The sequence below is a fragment of the Pholis gunnellus genome, assembly GCF_910591455.1.
Source record: "Pholis gunnellus genome assembly, chromosome: 4".
Classification (NCBI taxonomy): Eukaryota; Metazoa; Chordata; class Actinopteri; order Perciformes; family Pholidae; genus Pholis; species Pholis gunnellus.
This window is the reverse complement of record NC_136530.1, coordinates 7093799-7110394: the sequence shown is the minus strand read 5'-3', so window position 1 is coordinate 7110394 and position 16596 is coordinate 7093799. Positions and strand designations below refer to the sequence as shown.

Below are 16596 nucleotides of genomic sequence, written 5' to 3'. Positions count from 1 at the left end.
TTCGTCATGCCAAATAAGACAGTGGCGTTTTATCGTTCCAGTAGTCTATAACAGTAATAGTAATGTGGTAATTCTCACATAAAGGGATTTGCCCTAGCCCACTTCTGTAATGCATGATTATTTCAAGGAATAAATCTGTGACTAAATCCCTAATCAGCTCACCATGATCCATATCAGCATCTGTTTAGGATGTTGTAATCAAAGCGGAAACTGAGTCTCTCCCTTTGGTCTTGTTCAGTATAAGTTAATTAGGAATTGGTTTGTATTATTTTTCAGGGGAAAGGGTGGAGGTTAAGAGGTGTCAAGCAACAGCGGCTACTATCCAGCGCCTCGGGTCAGAGAGGAAGGATATTCACTGTCACTTCTGGAAACACAGGCAGCCAGCAGACGCCTCGACTCCTGCACCACACGTTTCCCGTCTCTGGACACCTCTTAAACAATAGTAAAGTGTTTGTTCGCTGCCATTGCATTGTTTTGTTTTCTCTTTCCTTTTTTTTTGATGAGCACATCCTTTGAACCGTGAAAAGCCAGTTCCAGTCTATGGATCGTCTTCAGGCACATTTTGTACTAATACTATTAGGCATCACCCGGAATTAATCAACATGCACACTCACGAAGCTTGCACTTTTCTTTGCTTTCATTTGGTGGCAATTATTTAAAAGGTTCAAATTCAAATAAGAGGAAACAACGAGGATATCTTTGGCACTCTAAATCGTCTTATCAGCTCACAGGATTTCACAGCTCCCAAAACAATTTCCCTCTCAGCCGCCCCTCACTCCACTGCGTGTGCTGAATGCTATCGTGCTTTCCCCAGGAAACGTATCACTCTTCTTCATGCTATTTATTTTCTTACGTGTGTGCTAATTTGCCAAGTTTTTGGGCACAATAGTTCATTATCAGTACAGCACCATTTTAGGCACGTATTTAGATCCTTTACTTACAGTGAGTAAACGCACTAATAAAGCTATGTAATGTACTTGTTAATACATTACAAGTTAAAGTCCTGCATTGAGAATGAGGATTGTGCTTAAGTCAAAGATATTATTATTATCTAAATGTAATTAAGTATCAAGAATAAAACTAGAATTGCCCCTGTCAATGTGCACGATTGTTGTAAAATATACATTGTTTAAGTATTATTAGTGATTTAATCATGTGGTTGAGCTGGAGCTATGTCTAACTGAGTAGTTTAATGTAAATCAATACATCACATTTTGTAAGTTCAGCATACGTTTGGATGAAAATGGAAATCTTAAAAATAACACGAAACTATAGAAGTCATATGGATTGTAAAAAGTAAAATGTTTCCCTCTGAATTGTAGTGGAGTAGAAGTAAGGTATCATAAAATGGAAATACTCAAGTATAGTACAACTATACTTAAATGCAGTACTTGAGGAAATACTTTCCAATGAGATACTAATGATAACAATACTAATATTAAAACGAAGGATTTGTTTTGCGTCAGAGTAAAACAGAGAGAGGGGAAGTTTCCAAGGACCCTGGTGGGATGGGGCAGTGGTGGTGGGAGGTGGGAATTTCCATGAATAGCTGACTTCTGATGAGCGCTTCCAGGAAAAGTGGACCAGACCAACGGAGGGTATAAAAGCAGGCACCTCTGCACATAAAAGTCAGAATCATCTCATCCTCAGACGTGAAGAGACTAAAGAAATACTAAGAGTCTTTTGCCGGTTATCACACATACCACTTAAAATGGTAAGTGGACAAATCAATTTAAGTTCTCTTTAGTGCAAATTCCTTCATTGCTGTTTGTGGTCAGTGATACATTTAGGGTTTCAAATTCTTAATTGGTCTTTTTTACTTATTCTGATAGGAGTTCTGCTTTGGATTACTTCAGACCCGCAGACCTAAGACCTCATGGATCAGCTTGACCTTTCTTTGCTCAAGTATGTAACTCTAATGTAAACAGAATCTTTAGAGTCCCACTTTCAACTTGTGTTTTCTTCTATGTAGCTTTTTCTTTTTTTTTATTACTCTACCATCTAATTTGTATCTCTGTCCTCCATCCTCAGTGCTGTGCATGTTGACTAGTGTAGAGTGCTGGTCCTACTACTACTCTGACACCATCATGACTTGGCCGGAAGCCCGAGCCTGGTGCAAGACGAACTACACAGACATGGTGGCCATCCAGAACCAGGAGGAGATCGGGCATCTCAACAGCTGGCTGCCCAAGAAACCCCAATACTACTGGATTGGAATACGCAAGATCAACAATGTCTGGACCTGGGTAGGAACCAACAAGACTCTGACAGCGGAAGCAACCAACTGGGCAAAGGGCGAGCCAAACAACGGCAAAAAGGGACGTATTAGTAGGGTGAGCGAGGATTGTGTGGAGATGTACATTCAAAGGGAATCGCAGCCCGGAAAATGGAATGATGAGAGGTGTGAAAAGTTGAAGACCGCTCTTTGCTACACAGGTGAGCAAAAATTAGGGATTCAAGAGCTGCTCATTTAAGCTGTCTTATTTTTGTTTGTCAAGAGGGAATCTATTGATTTGACTCTTTGTAATTACCTTTTGATGTGTTTTTGCAAGTTATATGAACGTACTGCTTCTTTCTCCAGCTGCCTGTAAGAACGACTCGTGCCGCTATGGAGACTGTGTAGAAACCATCAACAGCCACGAGTGTGCTTGCTTTGAGGGCTTTTACGGAGAGACGTGCGAGCAAGGTAAAAAAAAATACAATTATGTTGTAATTGTTCTCAAGTTTGCATTACTTTAAGTCGCTTACAGCCAGGACCTGATATCTAATTGTGTCTGGTTTTCTTTGTTGACAGTTGTCCAGTGTACCGAAGAGGAGGTGACCGTTCCATACAAAGGAAGTGTAGATTGCATTCATAAGTATGGGAACTTCTCTTACGACTCCTTGTGCCAGTATTCATGCGAGGAAGGATACCAGCTGAGTATGTCAAGACCCCTGACGTGCACTGCCTCCAAAAAGTGGTCCGAGCAGCCTCCTACATGTGAATGTGAGTTGTGGTGTGTTGCAAAGCTGCAAAAAATAAGCAAAGTGATGTGATATTGACCAATCTTGATTTCAAGTCATCATATTGAGAGCAACAGAATTGTATTATTACTATGATGGAGCCTGCTGTAACGTGTTTCCTGTCGTCCACAGTGGTCCAGTGTCAGTTGCTGTCAAGTCCAGCAAGAGGATCCATGAAGTGCTCCGATCCTCTGGGCTCCTCCAGCTACCAGTCCACCTGTGTGTTTACCTGTGACGAAGGCTACGTACTCGCCGGTTCCCCGTCTAACACCCTGCTATGTGAAGCCTCAGGAATTTGGAATGCTTCGCAGCCGCTTTGTCTCGGTACACCGACACTTTTTATGTTTTTATCTCGTAGGATTTTGTATTATCCATTATATCAAAGCTATTTTGTATTTCAGTCAATTATCATGTTGTTGTTTTTTTTTAAAGAATACTGCTGACCTGTTCTGCTCCCCCTCCATTTTGCAGCTGTCCAGTGCCCGCCTCTCCAGCAGCTGGACAATGAATTTATTAGATGTGGGGACGATGCAGATGTGATGTTCAGCTACGGAAACACCTGCAGCTTCAGCTGTGCCCCCGGCTACCGCCTGGTGGGACCGAGCACGGTGACGTGCACGTCAGCAGCTGTGTGGAGCGAGAGGAAGCCTCGCTGTGAAGGTGAGGGCGCGCTTAAAGTTGAATCCAATCACCCTCTAAGAGCTCTCTTGTTTTGTGCCTTTGTGGCAAACATTAAAACATTTTTTTTAATGTGTTATAGCCATCACTTGCCAGAATCCAGAGGTAGGAGCTCAACTCATCCCCCAGTGCAGCCAACCTTTGACTGAACTGCGGCCAAACTCCACCTGCAGCTTCAGCTGTGAGGCAGGCTTTGATCTGCAGGGGGCGCACAGCACTCAGTGTTCTGAGGACGGACAGTGGAGTAATGCCATACCTACCTGCAAAGGTATGGTAGCATAATGCTCACATACATCTGTGCTTACAACACTATTTGTACTCTCATTATGTGCTACGTCCTGACACCTCATCATCTTTATTTTTTTTTCTTTTCAGCAATGGGATGTCCTGCTCCTGAGATCCCAACAAGTGCCCAGATCAGTTGCAGCCCTTCTCTGTCTTCACCTGCTTCTGCTGTCACCCCCCATCCACTCGGTATGGTCTGCATGTTCAGCTGTGATGAAGGCCATGAGCTGCAGGGTGCACTCAGCATGGAGTGTGCAAATCCAGGCCGGTGGACCACCGCACCACCAAACTGCACAGGTACAGACATATCCCCACTTTACCTGCATTGTCAGTAATACCTTCGCTATTTGCATGTTAGGGTTGCGTCACTAAAACGTGATCTCCTTCATCAATACGTGATGGATAACATCTAAATCCTTGCTGTCCTCTCCCACAGCAGTGAGATGCCCGTTGCTCGAGGCTCCTGAAAACGGTCATATCAACTGCTCAGACGGTGAGCCAGTGTTCAACTCACAGTGCTCCTTCACATGCAATCAAGATTACTCATTAGACGGGCATGAGCTGCTGACCTGTGATCGGCATGGCAATTGGACTACTGCACCCACCTGCCAAGGTAAGACAGAAAAGGAACAAACGTTAGAAGATATTTTGATACAACACCTGAACAAAATACATGTTTAGAGATAAAAAAAAAAGGTCAAATAATTCACATTTCATTATGTTTTCGACAGCTCCCCCATCTCCGGTCACTGCCATTGCTTCTGGTGTGGCAACAGGGGGCGCTCTGTTGTCTGGTCTGTCTCTGGCTATGTGGATCCTGAAGCGACTGAAACAGAGAGCAACCAAGTTTGAGCTTAACAGGTCAGATAAGCATTCACCTCGCTGAAATCATACGTTTTTTTTATTTTTTTTTAAGAAACCTGTTTGTTGAATCGCAGTGCTCATCTTTTTCTTTGGTCTTTTCTTACAGCAACTCTGACATAGAGGACCCTCCACAAGTCTACAAAAACAGCATTGGCAGCCTCATATAGAACACAGTCATATTCTTCAGAGACAACTAAGGATAACTGAATGTATCTCTAACAATAGCTGTATATGAGTCACCAGTCATAGTAATGTGAACAATATAAATACATTACATTAGTATTAAACTTGTTAACAGGAAAACTGAATATGTGAGAGCATATTGTTGAATCTTACGATTTGCTCTGTAATTTTGTTATTATTAGTATGTACTGTATTTCCTCCCAAAGGGAGTTTTATATTGAACACATTGTTCTAAAGCTTTACGAGTATGCTGGAAAGGTGGCTCTATTCATGTTATCGTAAATATTACATAACGCCAAGAATGCCATGTCGCGCAGAACTGTGAATAATTTTAGTATTTCGGTATTTATGTACTATTTATTTAACCGATGGTTATTGCATTTGAAATGCTCATTCATATCTCTGTATTCTTAAAGCAGTGCTGATTTCTAGTCATAATAAAACTTCAAACTTTCATTTGCTTGTGGTCTTTGCATCTTTTAGTATCAACGAATATTTATATTGTCAGTTAAGAAAATAGAAATATAGTCAGTCATGTCACTCCGCTGATACACTGGTACTGTAGAAAAGTTCAGCCATCAACTCCACACGCAACACCAATACATTCCCACACTGGGTAGGAACATTTATCCTGACATTGCAGGATCTCATGTGTTTTTTCAGAGATCCAGGTTTTTTTTGCAAATACAATGCAAACATTAGTCTTGTTTCTGTTCACTCCATCATAATGGTCAGGACAGAGACGGATAACAGTGAGAGGCTGCAGGAAGAGCTATATTGCTGGGGTAATCTGTTTTACAGATCGTCACCATTGTTTGTTTCACCAGATTCAGAGTCTTCTATGTCAGCACTCATAAATAAATCGGATACCATCAATCAGACTGAAGGCTGAAGACAGCATGGGCACTCTGTCATGTGTTGCTGTTTAAAACTTGACCTCTCAAAATGTCAGGATGCAGTAATTCTGTATCACTAACAACGGTCAGCTAAGCTTATACAAGGGAAATGCTTTATTCCATGCTGCTAGTATGTACAGTACGCAACAGATTTGAGTCAATATATAAAAAGATAATTTCAAAAAGTCAAAAATGTGTTTTCTAAGTAAAGGTAAAAGTATACATCACCTAAACAAAGCACCCAAGAACATGCAATTAGTTGCAAAAACTGGCTAAATTATCCCTATTATAAAATATTTTTTGCGAGGAAGTATTTCTCTGTGTTGGCTCCAATATTCAATGGTGACCCTCACTGTGCTTTACTTTAATTTTAAACATTTCTATATTGTTTGTGTTCTCTTTTGTAAAAAGAAAATCTGCCCCTGATTTGCCCCACGCTTACAGGAAACAAAGGCCATTTCCCAAAAGGTCTATTCAGGTATAAGAGGTCATTAAGTCAGTAATTCATTCATCACATGCATTCACTCTGGAAAGTAAACATCCAGGTATTATATCATAATGTTGGACTGCATAACCTATGAGAATTATAAAAGCCTGACATTGATCTCTGCTTGCACCATTCTTACATTCACTTACTGAAACGCTTTGGTGTGAAGTTTTATATTTGATACGATTAGAAAAGCAGTTTAACTTAAGTAGCAAGCTGATTCATATAATTTAGGATATATATTGTTTATATTCTAAAATACCAGCTCTGGGTAAGTACGCTTATTCTCTTATTTTTATGATGGTATTCATCAATATTTATTCTCTGATTCTCTGTTTTTTTTTGGTCAGACAGCAGGTGTTTGTCGTTCACTCAATGAAAATGAAGTGGATGCTAATCCTCCTCCTTGGTGAGTGTTATTTTTTTTAGCATTAAGGCACAATTGGATCGGATGGTGAATTATCACTCTAGAGTTGTTCTTAACTTTTGTTTTTTTCAAAATGCACATTAGGTATCTTGGCCGAGACTACCGTGGGCTGGAAATATCATCGCTCAGATATAACTATGAACTGGACCCAGGCTCGACAGTGGTGCCAGAGCAGTTACACAGACATGGTGGTCATCCAAAACCAGGCAGAGAACGACTATTTAGTCGGCTGGCTGCCAACCAAAAGTAAAACTCCGTATTACTGGATTGGAATCACTAAAAACCACACGAATGAGACGTGGACCTGGATTGGGAATAACAGCACATGGATTGGTGAGCAGTCATGGGCAGAAAACGAGCCCAACAACAACCACATCACGGAGTTTTGCGTGGAAATCTACGTGAACAATGGAAAAAACAGAGGGAAGTGGAATGATGAGAAGTGCGCCACTCGAAAATACCCTGTTTGTTATGAAGGTACGTGAAGCTGATTCATTTTGTTGGTTGTCACAGTTTCAAAAGTGATAGAGGTTGTTTTAACGTTGCACTTTTTCTTAACAGCCCAATGTAAGGCAACATCATGTGACAGAGGAAGATGCCAGGAGACCATAGATAACATAACCTGCCTCTGTGAACCTGGCTTCAAGGGAAACAGGTGCCAAACAGGTGAGGAGTTTGCTCTCTGGAACAATGTCATCCATTATTACAGTAGGTGTTGTGTAATTAAAAAAGAGGTTGACATTTTTTCAAGTTAATCTGTTGGGAAAGTTATCTCGCGTGCCCATTTTTACACTGAAATAGTTTTTTGTCGGTGGAATTGTTCATGTCCATAAACTACATAAAGGTGAATTTAAGACCAAAAATTCTTCATAATTTATTCAGCAATACGTGCTAACTGCACATAACATGTAACCGTAATCTAGCTCTATAGAGCTTTATAGATTTGAGTGTCTTTCAGCTTATTGTTTTAATTCTCCAGTCCGCAACTTTACTGTTTTGGTTCTCACCACTTACTGCTACCATTGTTTCAGCAGCAGCTGAAAGCTAAAAAAACACACTGTACACTACCTGACCAGCCCTGTAGCCTTATTGCTGAGCATAGTGGAGCATTTAACGGTAAAATTATATATATTTCCCTGAGATGTTGGTGGAGAACAAAAACAGAGCTAAAAAGAGAGTGACTAGATATGGGATGTACGGTCATCTGGTGGAAACAAACACGACTCGAATGAATGCAAATGTTACTCCGTATAAGCTGGATGATCAAAAAGCAGCTGTTTGGTAACAAGTTCCCCATTTAAACCTAAACTGTGACAATAATGTCAGTTTCGGGATCACAGCTTGATCCACTGCCTCTAAGTGTTCAAAAATCTGTTGATGCAGGTTTGATATCAACAAGAGTAAATTGATGTCAATTCTTTCTGTCATCATAATCAGGCACCAATACAACCTTAGAATGTCAGTCTGAGTTGCTCTTGTAAGCTTAGAAGCCTTTTATTTCCTGACAATTATTAAGCATACCTGAAAACTCTCACTTTCAGCAATTTCAGGTGTTGTATATTTTTATCTCAGCAATAAGTCACATTCTGATGTTATGGACTTCACTATCTCCTTCCTCTGCATAGTTCACTGACCCAGACTGCACTTCTTCAGAAATTAAATGTCTTTTTAGACAAAATATGTCATCATAAGCCTCGCATCTGTTTCCTCTGTTTCCTGAGTCAAGTCTGAGGTTCACATTCAAAGTACTGAACAAAATACTTGCATCGGCATGTGTGTGCTATGTGTTGTTATGACAGTAGAATGCTGGCGTAAGACGTTACATGACTGCATCCCTAGTAAACTTTAACCTGTTTGTGCTTTCAGCTGTGGAATGCCCCCCTCTGTCTCAGCCTGATAACGGATACCTTAGCTGCTCGGGAGAAAAGCTGACATTCAACTCAACCTGTCGGTTTAAATGCTACCCAGGCTTCCTGATAACAGGCTCGCAGGATGTTACCTGTGGGGTCACGGGGGTCTGGAGCGGCCCGAGACCTTCTTGTGCAAGTAATTGTTTGAAGTCATTGTACTGGTTTTGCTGTTTCTCTGCAGAAGTGATTCTGCTTGTGATGAGTTATTATTATTATTGGCGGTGGAAGCTGTAGTAGTTGAATTTATATCTTGTTCAAAATCACTTTGTCAAGTTTTGTATGACTCAGGATAAAAAAAGGAACTTTCTTATCTTCTCAGTCTATAAACAGGCTCTGTTGGCTGTGGTTGGGTGTGCAGCCGTCTCAGCCTTCTGCTGCATCTGTTTTTGCTGGATGAAGCGCAGAAAAAGTTAGTGTTTCTCAATCACACTACATCGAAATAGAGATGCATGTTGTTGCACCAGACCTCCAAAAGTGATCTGTTTGTCTGTTCATTTCTCACAGGAAAGAAACTTGCTCAAGTAAGGTCAGTGTTGAAATGTACTTGTCCAAAGCCGCTCCACCCATTTACGCACATCCAATATTTGAAAAGTTGATACACTCAAATGTTCAGTACTACTGTTAACAAAAATGCTACAACATTTTACGTAAACTGTGATTTAGTTCAGTAAAATATTCGGCAAGTGTCCCTTTAATGTCAATCTGCTCGTCTCTCACAGGCAGCCTGAAGAAGCTACAAGTCCATTCACTGAGGCACAGGGATGACGGACAACTGGGACCAAAATATATCTATTATGAACCTAATGCAGTTACTCGTATTCATTTTAGTACATGGTTATTAAATAAACCTAAACAGCCACCGGCTGCACAGCCTGTATGCTAGGATAATCAGTTAGCTAAGCGTTTTGTCTAATATACTGTATGTTTAAGCTTCATTTGGATACACTGCATGGATATAAAGTATGTGTATGTGATGGCTCATTATTAGATCATGCATTATGTAAAATGATTTAACAACATTAGAGGTGAATTTCTGTGGTATCTTTGCTAACGATGAGACTAATTCAATAAAATGAATCTTAAAATGAGTGACTGTATGTGTGTGGTGCATGTGTGTCTGGGTCTCTGTGTTTGTGTTCCCAGAGAGTTATGGGTGGTAGAGGAGGTGTCCTTCCTGAAAGGAAGTCACGGTTAAAAGTGATATTACAAAATTGGTCATTGACTCATTCCCTGCAGGACAATTAATACCACTTTGCCATTGGTAGTCAGCAAAGTGGAGTAAATGCATCGACAAGACTGAGTGACTTAAGGCGTATCAAACGGTAAGTCCTGTGAAATATCAGTGCAAGTGTTTCACACTTTTATACGATTATAAAAAAAAAAAAATCGCTTTTTATTTCAGATGTTTCCAGAATCGGTTGATACTAGACAAAGCCTGCATCACATGTTGCTGATAGTTACAGTCATTGTATTTGTCCAAGGTACGTCTGCATAATCTTACAGGAATCAAACTCAGTCAGGCTCCACTCTTTCTAGCTTCACCGGTTCAATTTTGTCTCATCATATGTTAACCTAATCCTAGACCTGAGCAGCGGAGGAGGAGCACAGGCATGGACCTACAACTACAGCACCACTCCAAACCTTAGCTGGCTTGATGCCCGCAAGTGGTGCCTTCAGCACTTCACAGACATGGTGCCCATCCGGAACCAGGCGGAGAGTGACTTCATCAACAATCTGCTGCCGTTTAACCCAAAATATTACTGGATAGGCATAGGCAAAAAGGGCGAAGAGTGGGTCTGGGAAGACACCCATGAGAGGGTGCCTGAAGATGCTCAGAATTGGGCATCAGAGGAGCCAGATAACATAGCAGCTCAGGACTGTGTGGAGATTTACATTAAGAGGGGGAAAGACACAGCCAAGTGGAACAATGAGAGCTGTCTAAAGAAGAAGGGAACCATCTGTTTCACTGGTAAAAAAAACACCCCTTATTTTATCCGATGGATACATTTACTGACTCCTGTAGACTTATTGTAGCATGTGAGATCACCCTCTGTATGTATGTGTGTGTGTTAGCCTCTTGTACACAGGACTCCTGCAGCACCAATGCAGACTGTGTGGAGATAATAGGAAACTATACCTGCCGGTGCCATCCTGGTTTCCTGGGTTCACGTTGCGAAGAGGGTGAGCAATCTTTTTATCATAATGTATTTAAGGAGAGACACTACAGACAAAAACATTGTTTTTTCATGCTTCAGTCAATTTTGAGATTTTGGGCTATTTTGCTTCCATAATGTGTCTTCTGTCCTAAGAGTGTTTATTTTTCTACACGTTGTCTATTTGGGTCTGTATATTTCTCCTAAATTCTACATGAGTTAGCATTAGATAATGCATCATAATAATACAAAAATAATTGTTCTAATTTAAGTAATCAACTGGAGAAGTTTAATGGTGATATCTACAATTTTTACCCCATTTACCTGTAGTGTCTCGCTAAATGTATGGAAGATTACAATACACATCTTTAAAGGCCGTTTCCTCAAAGTGAGGTTTTTTTTCTCAGACTGAGCTGGAAATCTCTCTTTCAGAGGGTTTTCTTCACATATTATTCATAGCCTGATTTAACATTTTATTCCTAAAAATATGACAACATTTTTTAAAAGCTCCATCCAATGTTCAGATTTCTGTTCTGGAAATGTATGCAGATTAGCACAAATTTGATAAAATAATGCCTAATTTGCATATACAAGAAACTTGTAATATAAAAACTAATTGTCCTAGTGTAAGTTATCAACTGGGGAAGTTTCATGGTGACATATTAAGAATTAATTAATATTTTGCCCTATTCACCTGGAATGTCTCCCCTCAAGCCAACCATGACCTCTTTCTGTAAGTTAATTAAAATAATATATCTAAAAATATATAGTATCTTGTTTCATCTTTATGTTCTTCAGCAATCGCATGCGAACCCTTGCTGGATCCAGAACGAGGTTCTCACTACTGTTTCCATCCCCATGGGTCCAATCGTTTCAACTCTTCCTGCCATTTCCACTGTGAACTTGGCTTTCAGTTGGTCGGCGTGCCCCAACTGCAGTGCCAAGCCAGCAGACGTTGGAACCACCCTGTCCCTCTGTGTCAAGGTATGCCAACTGGATCTCAACAACGCCAAAACATTTGTTATTTCAGCTGCCAAAGTTACAAGGAAAATGTTTGTCACTGCCTTTCTTAGTTGAACGGTGTCCAGTTCTGAACCACACCAACATCAGTGCAGGTAGAATGAACTGCAGCCACCCCATCGCACTTTACGGCTACAACTCCACCTGTGAGGTCAGGTGTGATGAAGGCTACGAGCACATTGGGCCGAACCAGATACGTTGTGACCACACCGGCCAGTGGACAGCCAGTGTCCCCACATGTACAAGTAAAGTGATTGTCATTACCTTTGAATGTAGAATTAAACCCAATGATGTTTTACCAAGCGATAGGATACTATAGGAAACAATATACTTTATTGTCCCCATAGGGACATTTGAACATTAAGACTCAGTAATTTAACACTAGTTGTAATTTAATGTTACTGATAGCTATTTGCTATTTGAATATTTTTTGTGAATTTCTCTACAACTGACACTTTTCATGTAACTTCCTTTTTTGGTAAACTTGACCCCTGTTAATAGATTGACTGCTTTTTCCAATACTTAGCTGGCCTCAATGTGTAGTCACATCCTGTCCAGACTGCACAGCAGATTAGGTTCAGGTCACATCTGTCATCACTTTACTTCACACTCATTTGTCTGCATTCGAGAAACCAACATTGTTATTTAATGTGGGTAGGCAGTTACGGTTTCCCTTGACTGTAAATGATGTCAGCATGGTTATTCACATCCCCCACCTCATGCTCATGGTATGTTTATGAAAGTGGAGTCATAATACACAATTGCTCTAACTGACGTATTTCATAGGAACATTGACCATTGAGTGGACTAAGTGTGATTTATATCTATATCCCACCACAGTTAAAAAGTGCTCCCCCGTTTTCTTTCCCGTCACGGGCAACGTGACATGTGTGGACGCTCTGGAGTCTTTCTCCTTTGGCTCGCGGTGTAACTTCACCTGCCAGGAAGGCTACTACCTGACCAAAGAGGACACATTCACCTGTCTGGCCTCGGGACAATGGAGCAGCCCTACACCTACCTGCGCAGGTGGGTCACAGAAATGATGTCAGGGCTCCTTGAAAGCAACACAAGCTTCCTGAAAACAGACAACTGCTCTGATGAGTAATAGCGTTTCTTCTTCTTCTCCAGTGGTCCAGTGCGGCAGTTTAAAGGCTCCACCCCATGCCTCCATGCAATGCCAGGACCATTTGGGAGTGTACAGCTATGGCTCAATATGCACTGTGCAATGTGAAAAGGGATTTGATCTGATTGGCACAAACGTGACGAAATGTTCTTCACAGGGCGACTGGAGTTATGCACTTCCTGTTTGCCAGGGTATGACCACAGATGAATCCGTTTGTTTTCATCACTCCTTTAAGTAATCTGACTGTTACCTAATAGTCTCTCCCCTGTCTATGCATTTCTTCAAGCTAAGAGGTGTAACCCAATAAATCCTCCTCGTGGCTCCCTATCCTGTTCTGACCCAAATGGATCCTTCAGTTTTGGTTCTCTGTGCACGACAACCTGTGACGAGGGCTTTCTACTGAATGGGACAGCCAGCACTGAGTGCACCTCCCTGGGTATGTGGAGCGCAGACTTACCACATTGCTCGGATAAAGAAATTGAACAAATGAATAAAATGTCTGTATCATGATCTGTAATTTATTTCTGGTATCACTTTACACCATACAGCTATAATGTTTTTGGTCTCTCCTTCTCTCTGTTCCCTTTCCAGCTAAGAGATGTCCCACTGTGAGCTCCCCCTCTCATGGCTCCTTAGTCTGCTCTGATCCTCATGGAGAGTTCACTTTTGGTTCACGGTGCATGTCAGCTTGTGAGGAGGGCTTTCTCTTGAATGGGACGGCTGACACACTGTGCACGTCTCTGGGCACATGGAGCGCACACATCCCTCGTTGCTTGGGTAAAAAAAACAACGCTGAAAGACTAAAATCTCTATCTTGATCTGTTTTTCCCCAACAACAGAGGAGCTCTTAATGTAATGGTTTAGATGGCTTGACTGTTCGTCTTTATCATGTAAAGCGCTGAAATATATTTGGTTCTCCTTCTCCTTGATCCCCTGCAGCAAAAAGATGTCCCACTGTGAGCTCCCCCTCTCATGGCTCGTTAGTCTGCTCTGATCCTCATGGAGAGTTCACTTTTGGTTCTCTGTGCACTTCAGCTTGTGAGGAAGGTTTTATCCTGAATGGGACGGCTGACACACTGTGCACGTCTCTGGGCACATGGGGCGCAGACATCCCTCGTTGCTCGGGTAAAAAAATACAACAACAGAAAGACAGTAAATCTATATCATGATCTGATTTTCAAAAACAAAAGAGGAGCTCCTTATTTAATGGTTTAGATGGCTTGACTGCACGTCTTTACCATGTGAAGCTCTTAAAAATATATTGGGTTCCCCTTCTTCTTGTTCCCCTGCAGCTAAAAGATGTCCTACTCTGAGCTCTTCCTCCCATGGCTCCTTTTTCTGCTCTGATCCCCATGAAGAGTTCAGTTTTGGTTCTCGGTGTACGTCAACATGTATGGAGGGTTTCCTCCTGAATGGAACAGCTGACACAGAGTGCACCTCTCTGGGCGCGTGGAGCACCGACACCCCACATTGCTTGGGTAAAGTTTGTAATAATTGATTGATTATACTCCATAGAAGAGCTCTGCATTTAATGGTTTAGATGTTTTAACTGTAATCTGCACCAAGTAAAGCTGTTGCTTTCTCCCTCTCTCTGTTCCCCCTGCAGCTAAAAGATGTCCCAATCTGAGCTCTCCCTCTCATGGCTCCTTTTTCTGCTCTGATCCCCATGAAGAGTTCAGTTTTGGTTCTCAGTGCACATCGACCTGTGAGGAAGGCTTTGTCCTGAAAGGCACAGCTGACACAGAGTGCACCTCTTTGGGCATGTGGAGCAGAGAAATGCCCCACTGTCTGGGTAATAAATCATAATATAATATCGGAGATGCACTTGGCATATATTCCCTCCTGCTGTGTGCACATTACTGTACACTTGTGATTTGGAATGTGCGTTTACATCTGTCCATACATTAATTAACTTGTCACGTCCTAAATCAATAATTAGATCTTGAAGGGAATACCCAGAAGATGAGGATTATTTGGTGTGAAGCTGATGGTCATATTTTTTGTTATATACAGCACAGCCATGCCCTCTACTGGCCACGGCTCCACATCATGGGGAGATGAATTGCAGCCATCCACATTCCCCTTTCAGCTATGGCTCCCACTGTGACTTTGAATGTACTGAGGGCTTCTGGCGGAGAGGAACACCAACTATGACATGCAACAACTCAGGTTACTGGAGTCAAGATCCACCCACGTGCCAACGTGAGTGCTCACTATACCTTAAACTTTCTTTTGTCATGCTGGTATTCAAACGGCTGATCCAATGTCAGTAATTACAATTTCTGTCCTTTCCACATCTCAGCTGTACAGTGTGAAGCCATTCGGGCCATGTCTTTATCCCTGTCTATGAACTGCTCCCATCCTCTTGGGAACTTCAGCTTCAGCTCCCAGTGTCTCTTCACCTGTGAGGAGGGATTCTCCCTGAACGGCACAGAGGTGCTGTTCTGCTCCTCCTCTGGGTTTTGGAATGACAGCCTGCCTAACTGCTCAGGTAAATAGATTTTTCATCACATGAACACATGACAATGCTAACATGCTGATATTAAGCAATACTTTTATATATAAATAGTATAAAATAAAAAAAACTACAGCTGAGGCTGATGGGAATGTCATTAGTTTTGCATGAATTTGATTATAAACCAAAGCATTGGACATTTTTAGGGCATTCTTTCCAACAGTTGTTAAGACATTTTAAAATAGCAAATATCAACCTCATGGTGGCGCTAGAGTAGAAGTCCAGGGGGTCACCAAAGTCATTAGGATCATCAGGTAGATGATGAAATATTTCACTGGATGAGTGAAAGCTTTGACCTGCTGTTGGCGCTAGAGGGGGTGTCACCAAGATCACTAGACTCCATCCTCATGAATGTCTGTAAAAACTTTTATGATAATCCATCGAGTAGTTGTTTAGATATTGCAGTCTGGACCAAAGTGGTGGAATTATGATGAATAATCTGTGGATCAAGGAACATGCAGTGAAAATATAAAATAAGTTGTAAAAACCTTGTATTGACTGTGATCTTGTGTGTTCTTGTGGAAGGTGTGTCAGCGGGGACTGCCATGCTGCTGTCCACGGGTGTAGGAGCAGCCTCCGTTGCTGTGCCACTTCTCCTGATAGGACTGGCTTTGTTCATTATAATGCGATTTAAGAAAAGGGGTGAGACCTACAGTACTGCTGCAGTCTCATACATACACATACATGGTGCAGCACTCACAGTGTGTCCCTGATCCTTGTTTCTGATTTTTGCAGGAAAAACAACCATATCTGATGCACCTGCATGGGGACAGAGATATAATCCAGTATTTGATTTTGAGACTTGATTTTTCCAGCAAGTCATTTCAAATACTGCAGCCTATTGCTTGCTATTACTGTATGAAGCCTGGTAGTTATGATACTGGTACCAAAAGCTTACAGTAGGATTAGCGCTTCGCCTTAACTGTGATTTCAATTTCCAATCAGAAAATGCTGAAAATGTAGATAATCATGCACATTTGTTTCATTATTAAAGACATAAAGTAAAGTTTGCTTGTTTGCTTGTCAATAAACTATAAGAATGTACATTAAGC

At 41.4% G+C, this 16596-nt stretch overlaps 1 protein-coding gene across 1 annotated transcript; it reads left to right on the top strand.

The window, feature by feature from the left end:
• The first annotated feature begins 1862 nt into the window (after positions 1-1862).
• On the top strand, positions 1863-16559 carry selp (selectin P). The gene is made up of 30 exons (XM_079157860.1): positions 1863-1905; positions 2032-2436; positions 2582-2686; positions 2795-2986; positions 3136-3327; positions 3475-3663; positions 3764-3949; positions 4057-4263; positions 4403-4579; positions 4698-4827; positions 6747-6805; positions 6908-7300; positions 8690-8869; positions 9238-9254; positions 10136-10214; positions 10316-10702; positions 10807-10914; positions 11685-11870; positions 11960-12151; positions 12747-12932; positions 13035-13220; positions 13316-13465; positions 13621-13806; positions 13969-14154; positions 14322-14507; positions 14636-14821; positions 15043-15231; positions 15332-15520; positions 16070-16186; positions 16280-16559. Coding segments are annotated over exons 1-30 (5217 nt in total). The 5' UTR covers positions 1863-1904; the 3' UTR covers positions 16351-16559.
• Positions 16560-16596: the final 37 nt, after the last annotated feature.

What these genes read in the sequence shown, in the direction of transcription:
- selp (XM_079157860.1), top strand. An exon ending in GACCGCTCTTTGCTACACAG is followed by an intron (nt 2,437 to 2,581) that starts GTGAGCAAAAAT and finishes TTCTTTCTCCAG; the next exon opens with CTGCCTGTAAGAACGACTCG. An exon ending in TACTGCACCCACCTGCCAAG is followed by an intron (nt 4,580 to 4,697) that starts GTAAGACAGAAA and finishes TGTTTTCGACAG; the next exon opens with CTCCCCCATCTCCGGTCACT.